Source organism: Chiloscyllium punctatum, chromosome 23 (assembly GCF_047496795.1).
Source record: "Chiloscyllium punctatum isolate Juve2018m chromosome 23, sChiPun1.3, whole genome shotgun sequence".
Lineage (NCBI taxonomy): Eukaryota > Metazoa > Chordata > Chondrichthyes > Orectolobiformes > Hemiscylliidae > Chiloscyllium > Chiloscyllium punctatum.
The window spans coordinates 87,342,852-87,358,274 of record NC_092761.1 but is presented as its reverse complement, the minus strand read 5'-3'; the positions used below and the strand labels follow the sequence as shown (position 1 = coordinate 87,358,274).

General features: G+C 41.8%; 1 protein-coding gene across 4 annotated transcripts in view; it reads left to right on the top strand.

Moving 5' to 3' along the window:
* Positions 1–15,423, top strand: part of kmt2a (lysine (K)-specific methyltransferase 2A) — a 146,158-nt gene that overhangs the window by 108,473 nt on the left and 22,262 nt on the right. For all 4 annotated transcript variants that reach the window (XM_072593403.1, XM_072593402.1, XM_072593401.1 and 1 more), the window contains exons 27-31: positions 759–5,304; positions 6,241–6,333; positions 6,707–6,795; positions 11,305–11,472; positions 12,565–12,639. In XM_072593403.1, coding sequence (XP_072449504.1) covers positions 759–5,304; positions 6,241–6,333; positions 6,707–6,795; positions 11,305–11,472; positions 12,565–12,639 — 4,971 coding nt within the window. The remainder of the gene's footprint in view (positions 1–758; positions 5,305–6,240; positions 6,334–6,706; positions 6,796–11,304; positions 11,473–12,564; positions 12,640–15,423) is intronic.

Here is a 15,423-nt window from a genome sequence, read left to right as displayed (position 1 = left end):
ACCAGATCATTAGCCCTTGGATTGTGGATTACTGACCCAGAGACGTTATCATTATGCTATTGCTTCTCCAATGCAGTGCTGATGGTGAAAATTAGGATCACAGTGCTGTGATAGCGTTTCTTTTTTGAGTTTGGAGATTAATGCACATTAAGCACACCTCGTTTGGAAGGAGTTTATTAATAACTCTGCATGTGATGCATACTATGTCTGACTAAAATTATTCAGAGTTTTAAAGCTTAAATTATGAGTAAACTTGGGTTTTTATTCCCTTCAGGTTAAAAGATTGAACTATTTAAAATGGTAAAAGGGATTAATAGTGTAGATGGAGAGAAACAGTTTTCTTATGGTGGTGAAAATCCAGAAGAAGAAGCACAGTCTTTAAATTTGTGCTAGTCTGCTTAGCATTGAAATCAGAAAGCACTTCTACGTTAATGGGTAGTGAAACTTGGGGTACTTATGTCACATAAAAGATCTGAAAGCTGGAATCATTTGCAAGTTTAATTGAGATTGATATATATTTATCAGGTAAGAGTATCCAAGCGATATGGAGCAATGAGGTTGTGGTACAGATCATCCATGTTTTAGTTGAGTGGAGGAGCAGTGTTGAATGATCTATTTCTGTACATGGGATTATAGATTCTTCACATTAAAAAATATAACTGTACTTAATTTTACAAGTCCTTTGCATCTTGAAGAGAAAATGTGGCAACGCAATCAGGACTGGGCATAAGTAATATTCTTTCTGTTCTCTTGTTAAGGGAGCCCCACCCCAATGATACACGAGGTTGTCACATTTGCCGATGCTCTACTGTCATCAGGGAGGAGAAGTACCATTTCCAGGCGGCATAGTACATCTTCTGTATCACCACAACATTCCAGGCATAGAATGGCTTCGCCTTCCCAAATGGGCATGACATGCCTAAGATCAAGTGGGAATGCTAACACATCACCATTGTCGTCACTCAATGTGTTATCAGACACTGAGACTGGAAGTCACCTTGGTGAACTTGTTCATAAAGCATTTCATTCAGGCAAATTAAGCACTTCACACCAAGGAAGTGGTCCTTCTAGCCGTCAAAGATTCAGTAGTATTGATTCTGCCACAATACATCTTTCAGGAGTTTCTCAAGCAGTAGGCTCCCAACCTAACAGATCACCGCTGACATCCACGGGGCATTACAGTTCAAAGGAACATTCTCTGTCTTCATCTGGAAACCAGTCTCGAAACAGTGCCTTGAAAGGTGAAAATATTTCGGCTGTAAATGCATTGGATGGTTCAGTGACAACATCAGCATCAGCACAAACATGTAACTCAGTTACGACAGTAACTGTATCACGTCCTTCACAGAAAGAACCATTTAATAACAGTGGGTTGCATGTAAACTCTAATGCGGTAGCATCTATCGCCAAAGAAACTAAAGGCTGCACACTACCTTTCCACCCAAAGGATTCAAGAAGGTTGGTCGAGCAAAATAAGGACTCTGTTCAAACAGGAAAAATAAGCAGTTTTCATACTGTCAGCCAAGACACTGAAAGAACAAGGCTACAGTCTGCGGGAGTCAGCCATGTTACAGCCACAGCAAATGAGCATCCTCGGTCAAACTGCACAGAGAAGCGACCTGGTGCTAAAGCATCCTCCACTGATCTTTCCAGAAACAGCAAAGTGCAGGCAGTAAAGCATTTTGAGGGATGTCCAAGTGCAGATTCTGCTGTAGATATAACGGTTAATGCAAAAGCAGCCAGCAGTTTGTTGGCTGAAATAGATAAGAAAGCTCAGTCTACTGAAGAATCTAAACAGAAGTTTGGGGACAGATCTGCTGGTATTCAGCATTCTCTGGTCACGATCACTGGGGATGGAGTCCAGTCTGCTCTAGAACAAGTCCAGTCTGATATTGGCAAAAAGGAAATGCTTACTTCCCAAAACCAAGGAATTCTTGGATGCTTAGAACCTGACTACCTTGTTGAGGAAGATCATGACAAAAGTTTGACCACATCTATGTCTGGGGGCAGCTCTCAGGGAGGTGATGAGGCTGTATCCTCTTCAGTTGTGCCTTCTGTAATGTCAGAAAGTCCGGAAAATGAACGGGAAGTCCTCCGGTGTCCAAAGTGCAACAAAATCTACAAGCAAAGGGTGAAAAATCTTTTTCAGAAGCATGTGCTGCAATGTGGAAATCAAACTTCACAAGATGATGGAGATGGGAACAAAACACAGGATAATGATTCAAACAAAAGGCGGTATCCCCGCCGAAGTGCCCGAGCACGCTCAACTACATTTTTCGGGTTGACTCCCTTTTATGGTGTAAAGTCATATGGTGAAGAGGACTTTCCATTCTACCGAGATCCTTCAGGGAAAAAAAGAGGAGAACAGTCAACTCAAGGACAGGTAGATGGAGCTGATGATCCAAACACATCCTCTGATGAGGATATGGAATATTACTACAATTTCACAAGAACAGTAATCACATCTGACCGGGAGGGAAGGCTTGAGCCATGTAATTTCTTCGATGGAGAAGAGGACTGTCACTTACCCAGGATCAGCCAGCTTGATGGTGTTGATGATGGCACAGAGAGTGATGCTAGTGTAGCCATGACGGTAGGCAAAGCAACACAGGTGAGCAAGATAAAAGCCAAAGAAAATGGAACGGAAAACCTAGACCTTGATGGAACCGTCAACAGTGGGGTTGATGATGTAGAAAAGGAGGAACATAGTGTCAAATCAGTCTCTGACCTGAAAGGCAATGATTCAAAGTTAGATAACTGTCTTCCAGTGAGCAGAGTGAAGTCTCAGGGCCAAGACTCCATAGGGGAGGTTTCTCTCACCTCATTAGACAGTGCCAGGAGAGTCCACTCCAGCACACCTTCAGACAAGAATTTGTTGGATAGTTTTAACACTGACTTGTTGAAATCTGCCAATGATTCAGATAATAACAACAGCGATGACTGTGGTAATATCCTTCCATCTGACATCATGGACTTTGTTCTTAAGAATACTCAGTCGATGCAAGCTTTAGGGGAAAGCCCAGAGTCATCGTCTTCTGAACTCATAACACTGGGTGAAGGTCTAGGTCTTGTTAGTAACAGAGGAAAGGACATGGGCAGTCTCTTTGAAGTGTTTTCCCAACCTCTGCCCAGCACAGAAACTGTAGAAAGTGATGTCTCAGCATCTATTCCTGCAGAGGAGCCGTTTGAGTTGCCCCTGGAGTTGCCATCTGACCTCTCTGTTTTAACAACATGCAGTCCAACTGTTTCGAATCAAAGCCACAGCAGCCTCACTGTCATTTCAACGTCACAGCTGACCTCCTCAGAAGACCAGTCGGTACTGAATATACCTGCTGCTGAGTCAGTAGAGAAAGGGGTGACTGTGACAGGAGAGAAGTCAGTGGCGGTAAATGATGCCGAAGTTTCTTTGATAGGGCATCAAGTTGTGGAGCCGTCTGGTGAAAGCCATATGGCTTCTGATCAATTCATGCAAAGTCACATGGATACCGACCAGTTAACTACACCAGCCTGTAGTCAGGTGGAGCAGGGCCCTAATGGCCAGGACATAACTGGGGTTGGCACCAGCTCACCAGTGGTCATTCCAGCATCTGTTAGCTCTTCTGTGCCACCTCCAGGTCAGAAATACATTGCAAGCCCTGCAGACAGTCCTGGCCCTGCTCCTATTGCCAACACTGCAGTGCAAACAGCAACTCCACTTCTTAAACCAGGAACAGATAATGTGATTGTTGTCAATCAACATGGACATCCACTCTACGTTCTCCAGACGTATCCCAGTGGCGTTACACAAAAAATAAATCTTGCACCTTCAGTGGGTCCTGCCCAAGCAGTTGTAGAGACAAGCAATACAGTCCTTGCGCAAAATGTTTCCATGGGAGGTAGCCTCGCATTAGCCACAGGCTTAAATGTAAGTTTGCCAGCCTCCCAATCGATATGCACTTCTGCCACAATGGCAAGCAGTAAAGGTTTGTTGACTTTGTCACAACACCCTCAGCTACATTCCTTTGCAGGACCTACCGCGCCAGCATTTCAGTCAAACAGCACTAGCTCTCCGTCAGGCCTGCTCATCGGGGTCCAGTCACCTCCAGATCCACAACTTTTAAACTCAGAATCTAATCAGAGGCCAGAGCTCCTCACTGCCACAACCTCTAGTCCAGGATCAGCCCAGGCTAAGAAAAGACCAATAAACAGGCTACCTTCCAAAAAAGGCAAGAAGCTTGCACCTTCATACCAACAGACTTCTAGTTCTGCTTCAGAAATTGTGCCTAATATAACTTTAAATAATTTCTCACCATCACAAGTCCCTGGAGGAATAACAAACCAGACCAGTTTGGTGGACTTAGGAGCACTTGCTAACACTGGACCCCAACGAACAATTCCTAATATAATTAAAAGGCCTAAGTCTGCAGTAATGTATTTTGAGCAGTCCCCTTTGTCTGTGCCCCAAATTCAACAAAACCTGAGCGCAGCAGGTTCTACAAACATGATTGGTCCAGAAAATGCTCATTTGGCAGCTGGAAATGTGTCGGCCTTGGGTCCGGCCCAGTCAGTTTTGAACGTTGTTTCTATGGAAGCAGCAACAGCAGCACCTAGTAGGGGTACGGTAACAGGACACATTCTGGGCCAAAGTTCAGTCACCTTAACTACCCCCATGTTACTAGGGGCAACAGACATCACTGGTTCAATAAGCAATTTGTTAATCAAAGCTAGCCAGCAGAGTTTAGGACTTTCAGATCAGGCAGTTCCATTGTCTGGAACAGGAATGTTCCAACATCTAGCACAGCCACATAGCCCTAACAGTGGACCCCTGTCACCTTCTCAGAATATCTGTCTGCTGCCTTCCAGCCCTGCAGTTAGTGTACCAGTTGCACCAAGCTCATCTGACCAGGATGGGGCCTATCAGCTAAACCAACAGATATCTCAGCTTCTGTCTAGTAAAGGTGTTGTATCGACCTCCCAACTGGATACTGCCTGTAGTTCAGGAAGTCAAATATCAACGACCATGCTAACCGTCACAACTAGTGTTGTGAGCAGCACAGTTGTTTTTTCGACCACCAGCATGTCTTCGCCAGTTCCAGTGAGCTCTGTGTTTTCCTCCACCACGGACCAGTCTCCTGTCAATGCAATGACTGTGGTGTCTTCTGACTCCCCAAAGGTCAAGCCCAGGGTAAAACGGGCATCACCTGCTTTGGACAAACAAGGCATTAAAAAGCACAAATCGGCCCATATTATGACTGAATCCTTTGGAGATCATCAAGCTACTTTGGAGTCTGAATCAACCAACATTCCCCTGTCCTCTAGCACAGAGTAAGTACTTAATGTTCTGAGCAAAATTGTAAGAAGTTTTAAGATGTTCATTTTAAAGTGACATAGTTCTTTATAAAGCAGATCTTAAGTAATTCTGACATACTTGACAGTATATATGTGATCTGATATATAATAATAAGTGTGTGTATATTTATATACATCTATAAAATATGTAATGATTTGTCCGTCTCCTGTAGGAATAAATTTAATTTCTTTGCATGAAACATTAAGCCAGTCCTGCCTGTTCTTTCAGGCGGATTTAAAGGTTTCATGGCACTACTTCAAAGAACATTAGGGGAGTTATCCCCATGTCTTAGTTGCTATTTTTAACCTCTATCAACATTGCATCAAAAGATTACCTGGCCACTATTGCATTGCTGTTGGTAGAAGCTTAATCTGGATACATTTGCTGCCATCTTTCCTGAATGATGAAAGCTATTCCAACTTATTAGATAATTAATTTCTTAAAATAACAAATTATCAAGGAAAGTCTGTCATCAGAACCTTTTGCATAGAATAAAGTAAAATATTTAGGACACCTGTTTGACAGGGCTGGTAATTCACAAGCGCTATATTTTACATACCCACTTCTACACTGCTGAGAGGATTTTAGTGAAATTTAATGGCTAAGCAAAACTTATACACAATATCCACATGAACTGAAAAATGTACAGTAATACTATGCAATTTTACTATAACAAATCAAAATTGTATTGAGTGCATTTTAAATGATACTTGAACTGCTGAAATCTCTGCCATAGTGGCAACATATTCAGATCATGATTCAAGAGCTTTTACAAGACTGTTATTCACCACGTGATAGCACATGAAGACAAATTTGAGATTTTCATTTAACTAGTTACTAATGCACTAAACAGACCTAGTAACAACACTTTCCCTAAATCTAAATGTTTGTAATATGTAACATAATTTTAGACCTATTCGAGTACGGATAAAGACCGTGCAAAATGCAGCAGAACTAGATGGGCACCAGCAAGAAGATGGTAACCGGGATTCTGAATCTCCAAGGTGAGCAGAGTTTATGATTAGTCTTTCCAGTGAAATTCATTACCATTTTCACACCAAAGCTCAAAGAACTACATTTAGTCCTTCGTTCTTCCTGCATGAAACTTGAATGCAGCTGAGGTTATAGAGCACATGGTGGTTGGAAGCTTAACTTACTGCTTAATTCTGGTAAAATTGTCTGACTGAGCAAGTAACTCAGCTAGCTTAGTGAAATCAGAGGAGTTTAGCATCTAGCAGAAACTTTGTTTTGAAAGTTCATTCATATAAACACTTCAAATTATTTTCAAGAATTGTACTAAGTTTTCAAAACAGTTAGTTGCCAGCAAATTTGTCTTAATTCATTATCAACTAAAACAAGTCCTTTCTTCACACTTAGTCAAATGGAACATATGCCAACGCTGCAGCCTTTTGAATCCATGAATACTGGAACATCAAACACAGAAGGACAGGATGACTTTGTCGCTGGTAACTAACAAGCATTGTTTCATAACGCACTTTTGCTGAAATGTGAAACTACTGTGACCTGTCTTTATATGTGAACACTGAGGTTCTATGACTTGGAATGGTGGGGCCAAATGCTACATTTTCAGATTTCTACTTCAAATCACATATCTTGTCTACTCCCTAAAAACTGTAGCGAGATAATGCTGACGTAGGACTGAGAGTGAGGACCTCACACGTAACTGGGGAATAATGCAGCCTGGAGGGTCATTGTGAACATAACATGAGAAATAGCAGAATGAATAGACTTAGTCCCTTGAGCCTGCAATTCTAATCGTCAAGATCATTGTTGATCTGATAGTGGCCTTAAGTCTGCTTTCCTGACTGTCCCCAGTAGCCTTTGACTCTATTATAGGTAATCGGTTATTAAGGGAAGAACGATAGGAAGAAAACTATTTAAAGTTTAGGCCCTTTTTTTTAAATCGCTTCTTTGTAGGATTACATAACATTGCTTTGGCTTGTTTCTGTGCCATATATATCCTCTTGTACCACCTTGTGCTGATATTTATACTCCATTACAGCCTTTTCCATTTTTCTTATTTAAACTACCAATCACTTCTTCCTCAAAATATTGTCCTCTTTCCACTTAAATGCTACTACGCTATTTACTTCAGTATTCTCTGTGGTGTAACCCATGTTCAATACAAGTTTACAGTAAATTCCATTATTTTTAATTCTATACTTATGGAAATAAAACCCAATTTAAAATTAACAAGCTCATAGTGAGTCCATTCAGAGTCTTTGCAACAGTTGTACTGTAAGTGAGAAAAGACTAGAAACGAGTAGAAGCATTTTTTGACCCTCTTTATTATTTAACTCTACTGCTTTCATATCTATAATAATTAATGTATATTAATGGAAATGACCTAGTGTCCTCAAAAGCCCTGTTGGATAAAATAGTGAGGAGGTCATATTTATGATTCTGGAAGAAAGATAGTTCTTCTGGTTTTTGCATTTAAGAAGAAGATGAGGATGTAAAGTACACTGAAGAGTGTTCAGTATAAATCACGTTATAGCCATTTTGGGCCAAATGGCCTGTTTATGTGTCCTAGGCTCTGCTTAATTTGATGTAAAATTCATCCTAAACTCTGAACTTGCTGATCTGAGCCAAACAATTTGAATGTTCTGTGGGAGTGGTGTTACTCCCACTGCAAGGTTTTTGCAGACGTCAGGCAAAGACTGAGCTAACCTGTCATCTGCAGGAAGGATTATAGGGCATTGGACATACCTGAAGCTACTTTAGGAATAAGGTGGCACTCGGGAGGAAGAGTGAAAATGGAAGAAATAAAACTTAGATTTATAGTGCCACTGTGTGTCTGGTTGGGGCACTGTAGGGAACAGGAGCACAAATAAACTCAGCAGAGCCACCAACAACCATACAGATGTATTAGGTATTGTCATTTCCAAATAAAGGGATCCTTTGGACCATGTAATTTATGATCCATAGTAAGCAAATGATTTGAATCTTTGTTTCATGAATTTTGCTGCCTTCAGTGAATAAATTATTTTTTTGCTCAGAATATTAAGAAAATTGACAGCAGAAATGCCCAAGTTCTCAAGAATTGAGTGCACCAACTAATCGCTTATTTTTGATCTTCTGACTTTCCATTCCATACTTGGCAAAGGTCTTAGTTTTATCCCTGTGCACCTACACCTTAATTATAGAATCCATATAGTGTGGAACCAGGGGATTGGGCCCATTTAGTCCAGACTAACCCTCCAAAGAGCAATTGTTAGTAACCACATCTGGGGAGCTCCTCCCAAAGCCTCTGACTTCATAGTCTTAGAACTCTGTACAACCCACTTCTCCTCAAAATACAATCAGCACTGTCTAGGCAGGCCACCTGTTTCTGCCTGTTACTGTCCCATGAAATGTACTTATTCCTACTTTGACTTGACTCTTTTCTCATCTTGTCCAGTCACTTCCCACTTAGAGCCGCAATACTTCTGATGTTCTACATCAGTTTCAGAAATTTTAGTTTGTGGGCACCAGCAATGGATGTGCAATCCCTTTACATGAACATACCCTGTCAAGATGGTCTCCGGGCCCTCCATTTCTTCCTGGAAAGAAGGGCCCAAATTGTCCCCTTCCACCACCACCACCACCACCACCCTCTGCCTGGCTGAGCTTATTCTCACTTTTAACCTCTTGTCTTTGAGATCCTCTCACTTTCTTCAGATCAAAGATGTAGTCATGATACCCGCATGGATCCCAGTTATGCCTGTCTCTTTGTGGGGTACGTGGAACATTCCTTGTTCCAATTATCCTTTGACCCCACCCCTGTTATATTGATAACATCATCGGTTCTGCCTCCCTTGCTCATTACGAACTTGAAAAAATTATCAATTTTGCTTCCAGTTTTCAACCTGCCCTTACCTTCATCTGGTCTAGCTCCAATTCCTTCCCTTCCTCGACATCTGGGCTTCCATTTCTGGGGATAGGCTGGCCACCAATAGACAGTAAAACTCACTGACCCCCACAGTTACCATGACCATATATCCTCACACCCCGCTTGTTGTAAGAACTCCATCCCATTCTGCCAGTTTCTTGGTCTCTGTCACATCTGTTCTGATAATGCCACCTTCTGCTGGGCAACCTCTGAAATGTCCATGCTTTTCCTCATTTGAGGATTCCCCACTACCATTGTTGACAGGGCCCTTATCTGTGTTCAACCCATATCTTGTACTCCTGCCCTCACTCCATCCCTTCCTTCCCTAAACCAACAATAGGGTCCCCCTAGTCCTCACCTACCAACCCACTAGCCTCTGCATTGAAAGGATTGTAACCTGCCACTTCTATCATCTCCAGCAGAATACCACAACCAGACTCAGTTTCCCCTTCCCTCCCTTGTCAGCATTCTGCAGGGTTCCTCCAGGACTGTCTAGTTCACCAATTCACCATTCCCAACATCATCTCATACCACAATGACACCTTCCCGTGAAATCGCAGAAGGTGTAACATCTGCTTGTTTACCTTCTCCATCTTCACTGTCCAAGGCCCCAGCCATACTTCCCAGATGAAGCAGCAATTTAACTGTGCTTCACTCAATCTATCTGCTCACACTTTGGTCTCCTCTACATTGGGTAGGTGAAGTGCAGACTGGGTGACCACTTTTCAGAATACCTAAGTTCTGTCTGCAAAAAAAATTTCTGGCTTCCAGTTGCCTGCCACTTAAGCACACCACTGTGTTTGCATGCCAACCTTTCTGTCACAGGTCTGCAGCAGTGTTCCAGCAAGTTTCAGCCTAAGCTCAAAGAACAACATCTTCTGCTTGGGCACCCTGCGGCCTCCAGAACCCAACATAGAGATCAATAATATTATCCTTACACATTTTTTAACCCACCCCACACCCGGTGCAGTTTTTAATGCAGTCGCCCATTTTCACATACTCCCTATATATTATCATATGGAATGTTTCAGTGCAGCTAGCTAGCCCTTTGTCTCCTACTCTTAGCTTTCATTATCACTTACTCAGCTTTTTTTCTGTCCTGGCCTGCCATCCACAATCTTGTTGTTTACTTATCCCTTTCACATATCTGTCCCCCTCTCTGGGCTCTGTCTCCACCTATCTACTCACCTGTCCCTTTTCTCCTCCCTCACCCAACTTTGGCTTTAATATAAATACCACTTTTTCCTACCTGCTATCAATTCGGATGTAGTCTCTGGACTTTGAATGTTAACTCTGCTTACTTTTCTCAGAATGCTGCCAGATCTGCTGAATTTCTCCAACAATCTCTGTGGGTTTTTTCCACTTGACATTTACAGGCTCTGTTATGTACAAACATGCAAAACTGGAGCAGAAGTAGACTATTTGGTTCCTCAAGCCAGCTTCACTATTCAATAAAATCATAGTTATGTGTTTGTACTTGCCCATCTACACCGATAACCCTTCTGTACCCTGCCTAACCAAAGATTGTCCAACAATGACCCTGTCTCCACAACCTTCTGGGGCAGAGTGTTCCAAAGTCACCTAGCCCTCTCAGAGGAAAAAACTTTTTCTCACCTATGATTGTGATTGTTAGCCCGTCCATGCACTTCTCACAGTATTGCCACAGTGCTGCTTCACTCAACATCAGCCTAGACATGCATTGAACATCAGAAACAAAAATAGAAATTGCTGGGGAAACTCAGCAGTTCTGGCAGAATCTGTGGAGAGAAAGCAGAGTTAGCGTTTTGGATCCAGTGAACATTCCTCAGAACTGGGTCCAATACGTAAAATGTTTTCTCACCATAGGTGCCGCCAGACGGGCTGGATTTCTCCAGCAATTTCTGTTTATCTTTTAGATTTCTAGTATTTGTAGTTCTTTGTTGTATTGAACATCAGAACTTCCGTTTGGCTCATTCCTTGGAGGTAATTCAACCTGTAGTGGGGCCAGTGCAAGGAACAGTAAATGTGTTTGGAATCTTTTTCCAAAGTACAAATCTAATTCTTAAAGGGTTGGTGGTTCACGTATGTTCTGTTTTCCTGCTAGAATCCAAAAGCTCAGACGATGATGACTCCTTCAGCTCTCCCCTTCTTGCTTTGCTTGAGCAAGAGGAAAAGAGGAAAGAAATCCGGAGTGAGAAAAAAGCAAAGAAAGGCCTGATGTTTCAGATCACGAGCGATGATGGGTTTCAGATTCAGTGTGATAATATTGAAGGTAGGGATGGTTTCTGATTTTGTCAGGGGAGGGGAAGTGCTGTCTTAAAAATATGTTGATTGGGTGGAGTCCATGATTCTTCTAGATTTTTCTGACATTCTGCTGTGAACAGGAATTGCTAAGTAAAACCTCTTGACTTCATATTTAGAGATAAGTTGGGAGATAAATCATTAATCCCAAATTATTCTCATACCTCCTCCGATGATCTGGCATCAGCAGTAGTCTAGGTGGAATAATGCCCCTTACTTTAGATTACAAAAATACTTTGAAATAATACTACAATCGTTTTGAAAGGTGGTAATTAAATATTGAAGACCAAGTAATTTACAAACTATAAGAATGGACAGCAACCAACATTGAAGGAGAGAGAAAACAGCACACTGAAGTAGAGATTGGAAATGGCTAGAAAAAACCTAATTTGTCCATTGATTGAAAAGGAGAGCTGGAAGGTACCTGCCATTCATCCTTTACCACCTACCTCTCTGCAACCTTCATTGAGTTGAAATCAAAACTCATTAGTCACTCTCTCCCAATTGTTTGTTTATATCTAATCCTTCCATCCTTATTTATTTCATTTTCTTCTGTGTCACCTGTAGTTCATGAGGTCAGATGTTTGTGTTTCAAGTTGCGCTCCAGAGACATGACCCCAAAATCGAGGCTGACATGTCTTTCGGGTTAGACTTGAAACTGAGGTCGTGTCTCCTGATTTTGAAGAAATGCAGGGAAATTTTCCCTGTTGTCCTGAACAGCATTCGTATTTTACTCAACATTGCAGTCACCATCGCTTTTCTGGGACAGTGACTTAGACCTTGCTTTGCATTCAGGCTTCTAATGCTACAAAGCTTTAGAAGTAAAGCACAATGAAGCATTCGGAGGTTGGGGAAAACCTTTTGTTTAAAAGCCCTTTTCTTACTCTTTAACATTCATAATGTCTTGCCACATGCTTTGAACCCTTTTAAATGAGGAATGTTGCAAACGTATGGTTTTGGGATGTCTAGAATTAGAATTGAAGTATGTATCTGCCTACATTATGAGAACTGTGAATTTGTCTGCAAAAATAAATTTAATGTAACTGTAACTTTCTTTTTCTAGAGGGGTGGAGGGTGTTGACTGACAAAGTACAGGAAGCTCGGTCCAATGCCCGCCTAAAGCACATATCATTTTCTGGTGAGTGTTGGTCGCTGTGAAGGGAATCTTACCTCACAATGGAGGTGGCTGTCAGGAAATACAGATTTTACACTTGTTAAGGTCATCTCTGCATGAGCAGAAGCAGCTAAAATATCAATTGCAGCTCCAAATCTTCCAGTAATATGTGAGTCCAGCTGAAACATAGAAAACTGGAGCAAAGTAGGTCATTAGGCAGTTCGAGGCACTCTCACCATTCAATATGATCATATTGGTCATCCAACTCAATACCCTAATCCTGCTTTCTCTCCATACCATTGATCATTTTAGCCTTAAGAACTATATCTAACTCTTTCTGTAAAGTCTTAATGTTTTGGCCTCAACTATCTTCCATGGCAGAGAATTTCAGAGACACATCACTCTCTGGGTGAAGAAATTTCTCATTTCACTCCTAAATGGCCTACCCCTATTCTTAAGACTATTGACCCCTCATAATTACCTCAATGACTGTGCTAAGTTCTTAATGTGCTTATTATGGAAATGAGAGCTTTTTCTTGGAGAGTGAACAATCAGTATGTTAGTATTAACCAAGCCCCAGAAGCAGGAGACAGTATGTTTCTGTTAGGGTGAAAGGCAAGGCTGGTAGGTGCAGGGAATGCTGGATGACTAGAGAAGTTGAGATTTTAGTCAAGAAAAAGAAGGAAGCATATGTCAGGTATAGACAGCAGAGATCAAGTGAATCCTTAGAAGAGAATAAAGGTGGTAGGAATATACTTAAGCGGGAAATTAGAGGGGCAAAAAGTAGACATGAGATAGCTTTGGCAAATAGAGTGAAGGAGAATCCAAAAGGATTTTGTAAATACATCAAGGATAGAAGGGTAACTAGGGAGAGAATAGGGCCCCTCAAAGATCAGCAAGTCAGCCAATGTGTGGAACTGCAGGGGATACTAAGTGAGTATTTTGCATCTGTGTTTACTGTGGAAAAGGATATGGAAGATATTGAATGTGGAGAAATAGATGGTGACATCTTGAAAAATGTCCATATTACAGAGGAGGATGTGCTGGATGTCTTCAGACTCATGAAGAATGGATAAATCCTCAGGACCTGATCAGGTGTATCCTAGAACTCTGTGGAAAGCTAGGGAAGAATTGCTGGGTCCCTTGCTGAGATATTTGTATCATTGATAGTCACAGGTGAGGTGCTGGAAGACTGGAGGTTGGCTAAGGTGGTGTCACTATTTAAGAATGTTGGTAAGGAAAAGCCAGAGAACTATCGACCGGTGAGCCTGACATGACTGGTGGAGGGCAAGATGTTGGAGGGAATCCTGAGGGACAGGATTTACATGTATTTGAAATGGCAAGGATTGATTAGGGAAAGTCAACGTGGCTTTGTATGTGGGAAATCCTGTCTCACTAACTAGATTAAGCTTTTTGAGAAAGTAACGGAGAGGATTGATGAGTGCAGAGCGACGGACGTGATCAGTATGGGCTTCAGTAAGGCGTTCGACAAGGTTCCCCATGGGAGACTGTTTGGCAAAGTTAGATCTCATGGAATACAGGGAGAATACAGATGGCACGGTGGCACAGTGGTTAGCACTGCTGCCCCACAGCGCCAGAGACCCAGGTTCAATTCCCGCCTCAGGCAACTGCCTGTGTGGAGTTTGCACATTCTCCTTGTGTCTGCGTGGGTTTCCTCCGGGTGCTCCGGTTTCCTCCCACAGTCCAAACATGTTCAGGTTAGGTGAATTGGCCATGCTAAATTGCCCGTAGTGTTAGGTGTAGGGGCATGGGTTTGGGTGAGTTGCTCTTCGGAGGGTCGGTGTGGACTTGTTGGGTCGAAGGGCCTGTTTCCACACTGTAAGTAATCTAATCTAAAACTAGCAATTTGGATACAGAACTGGCTCAAAGGTAGGAGACAGAATGTGGTGGTGGAGGGTTGCTTTTCAGACTGGAGGCCTGTGACCAATTGTGTGCCGTAAAGGATGGTGCTGTAAAGATGGCCATAAAGATGGATCATTATATAAATGATTTGGAGGTGAACGTAAGAGGTATAGTTAGTGTTACGACACAAGGTAAACTCCCCTGCTTAATTTAAAACCAGCAACACAGAAAAGATTTATTCCATGCAGTAATCTGCAAAAATCAAGTGGCCAAGAACTATTTAAAGTAAAATTAACAACTTTACTTAAAGTATAACAGAGAATAATAAACCAACCACTATTTACAATTTCTTTCTCTATCCTATCTTTTACCTTCCCTTCTATAATACTAGTCTGATAAGACTCTCAAATTAAGATTTACAAACAACACTTATCTCAAAGCCAGACAGTTTTTGGTTCTTGTCTTCAAATCTTCTTGTATCGTCTTTTCTTCTGGATAGGGAATTCTGCTTTTCAGCTTATTGATTGAAAAGGTGTCTCTTTAAGAGAGTGATTTTTCAGGCAGTCTGTTTACATGCCAGGTCATGGTAGTTCTCCTCTCAACTGGCCAATTTTCCCTGGTCTTATACTCCAGAGCATCAGATTGTATCATTGGCCCTCAAGATTGTTAATATACTCAATTCAAACTTGATTGGAGTTTGATATGTTTTGGGTATAATTTAAACTGATTGGCCAAATTTGGATTTGTTTTTGTCTCCAGGCAACGAACTAATCGAGTTGTTTGACCCAGTGTTATATTGAAACTTTTTTGAGGACACTTGGTGCTGCGTCCAGTAGTTCTGCTGCTTTTAACTCTCTTAAAGTACACCCACATCTTCATAACACCTCCCCCCACCCCCCACCTTAAGAAAAAATGAGCCATCATAATGAAAAGATTATTTTTTTC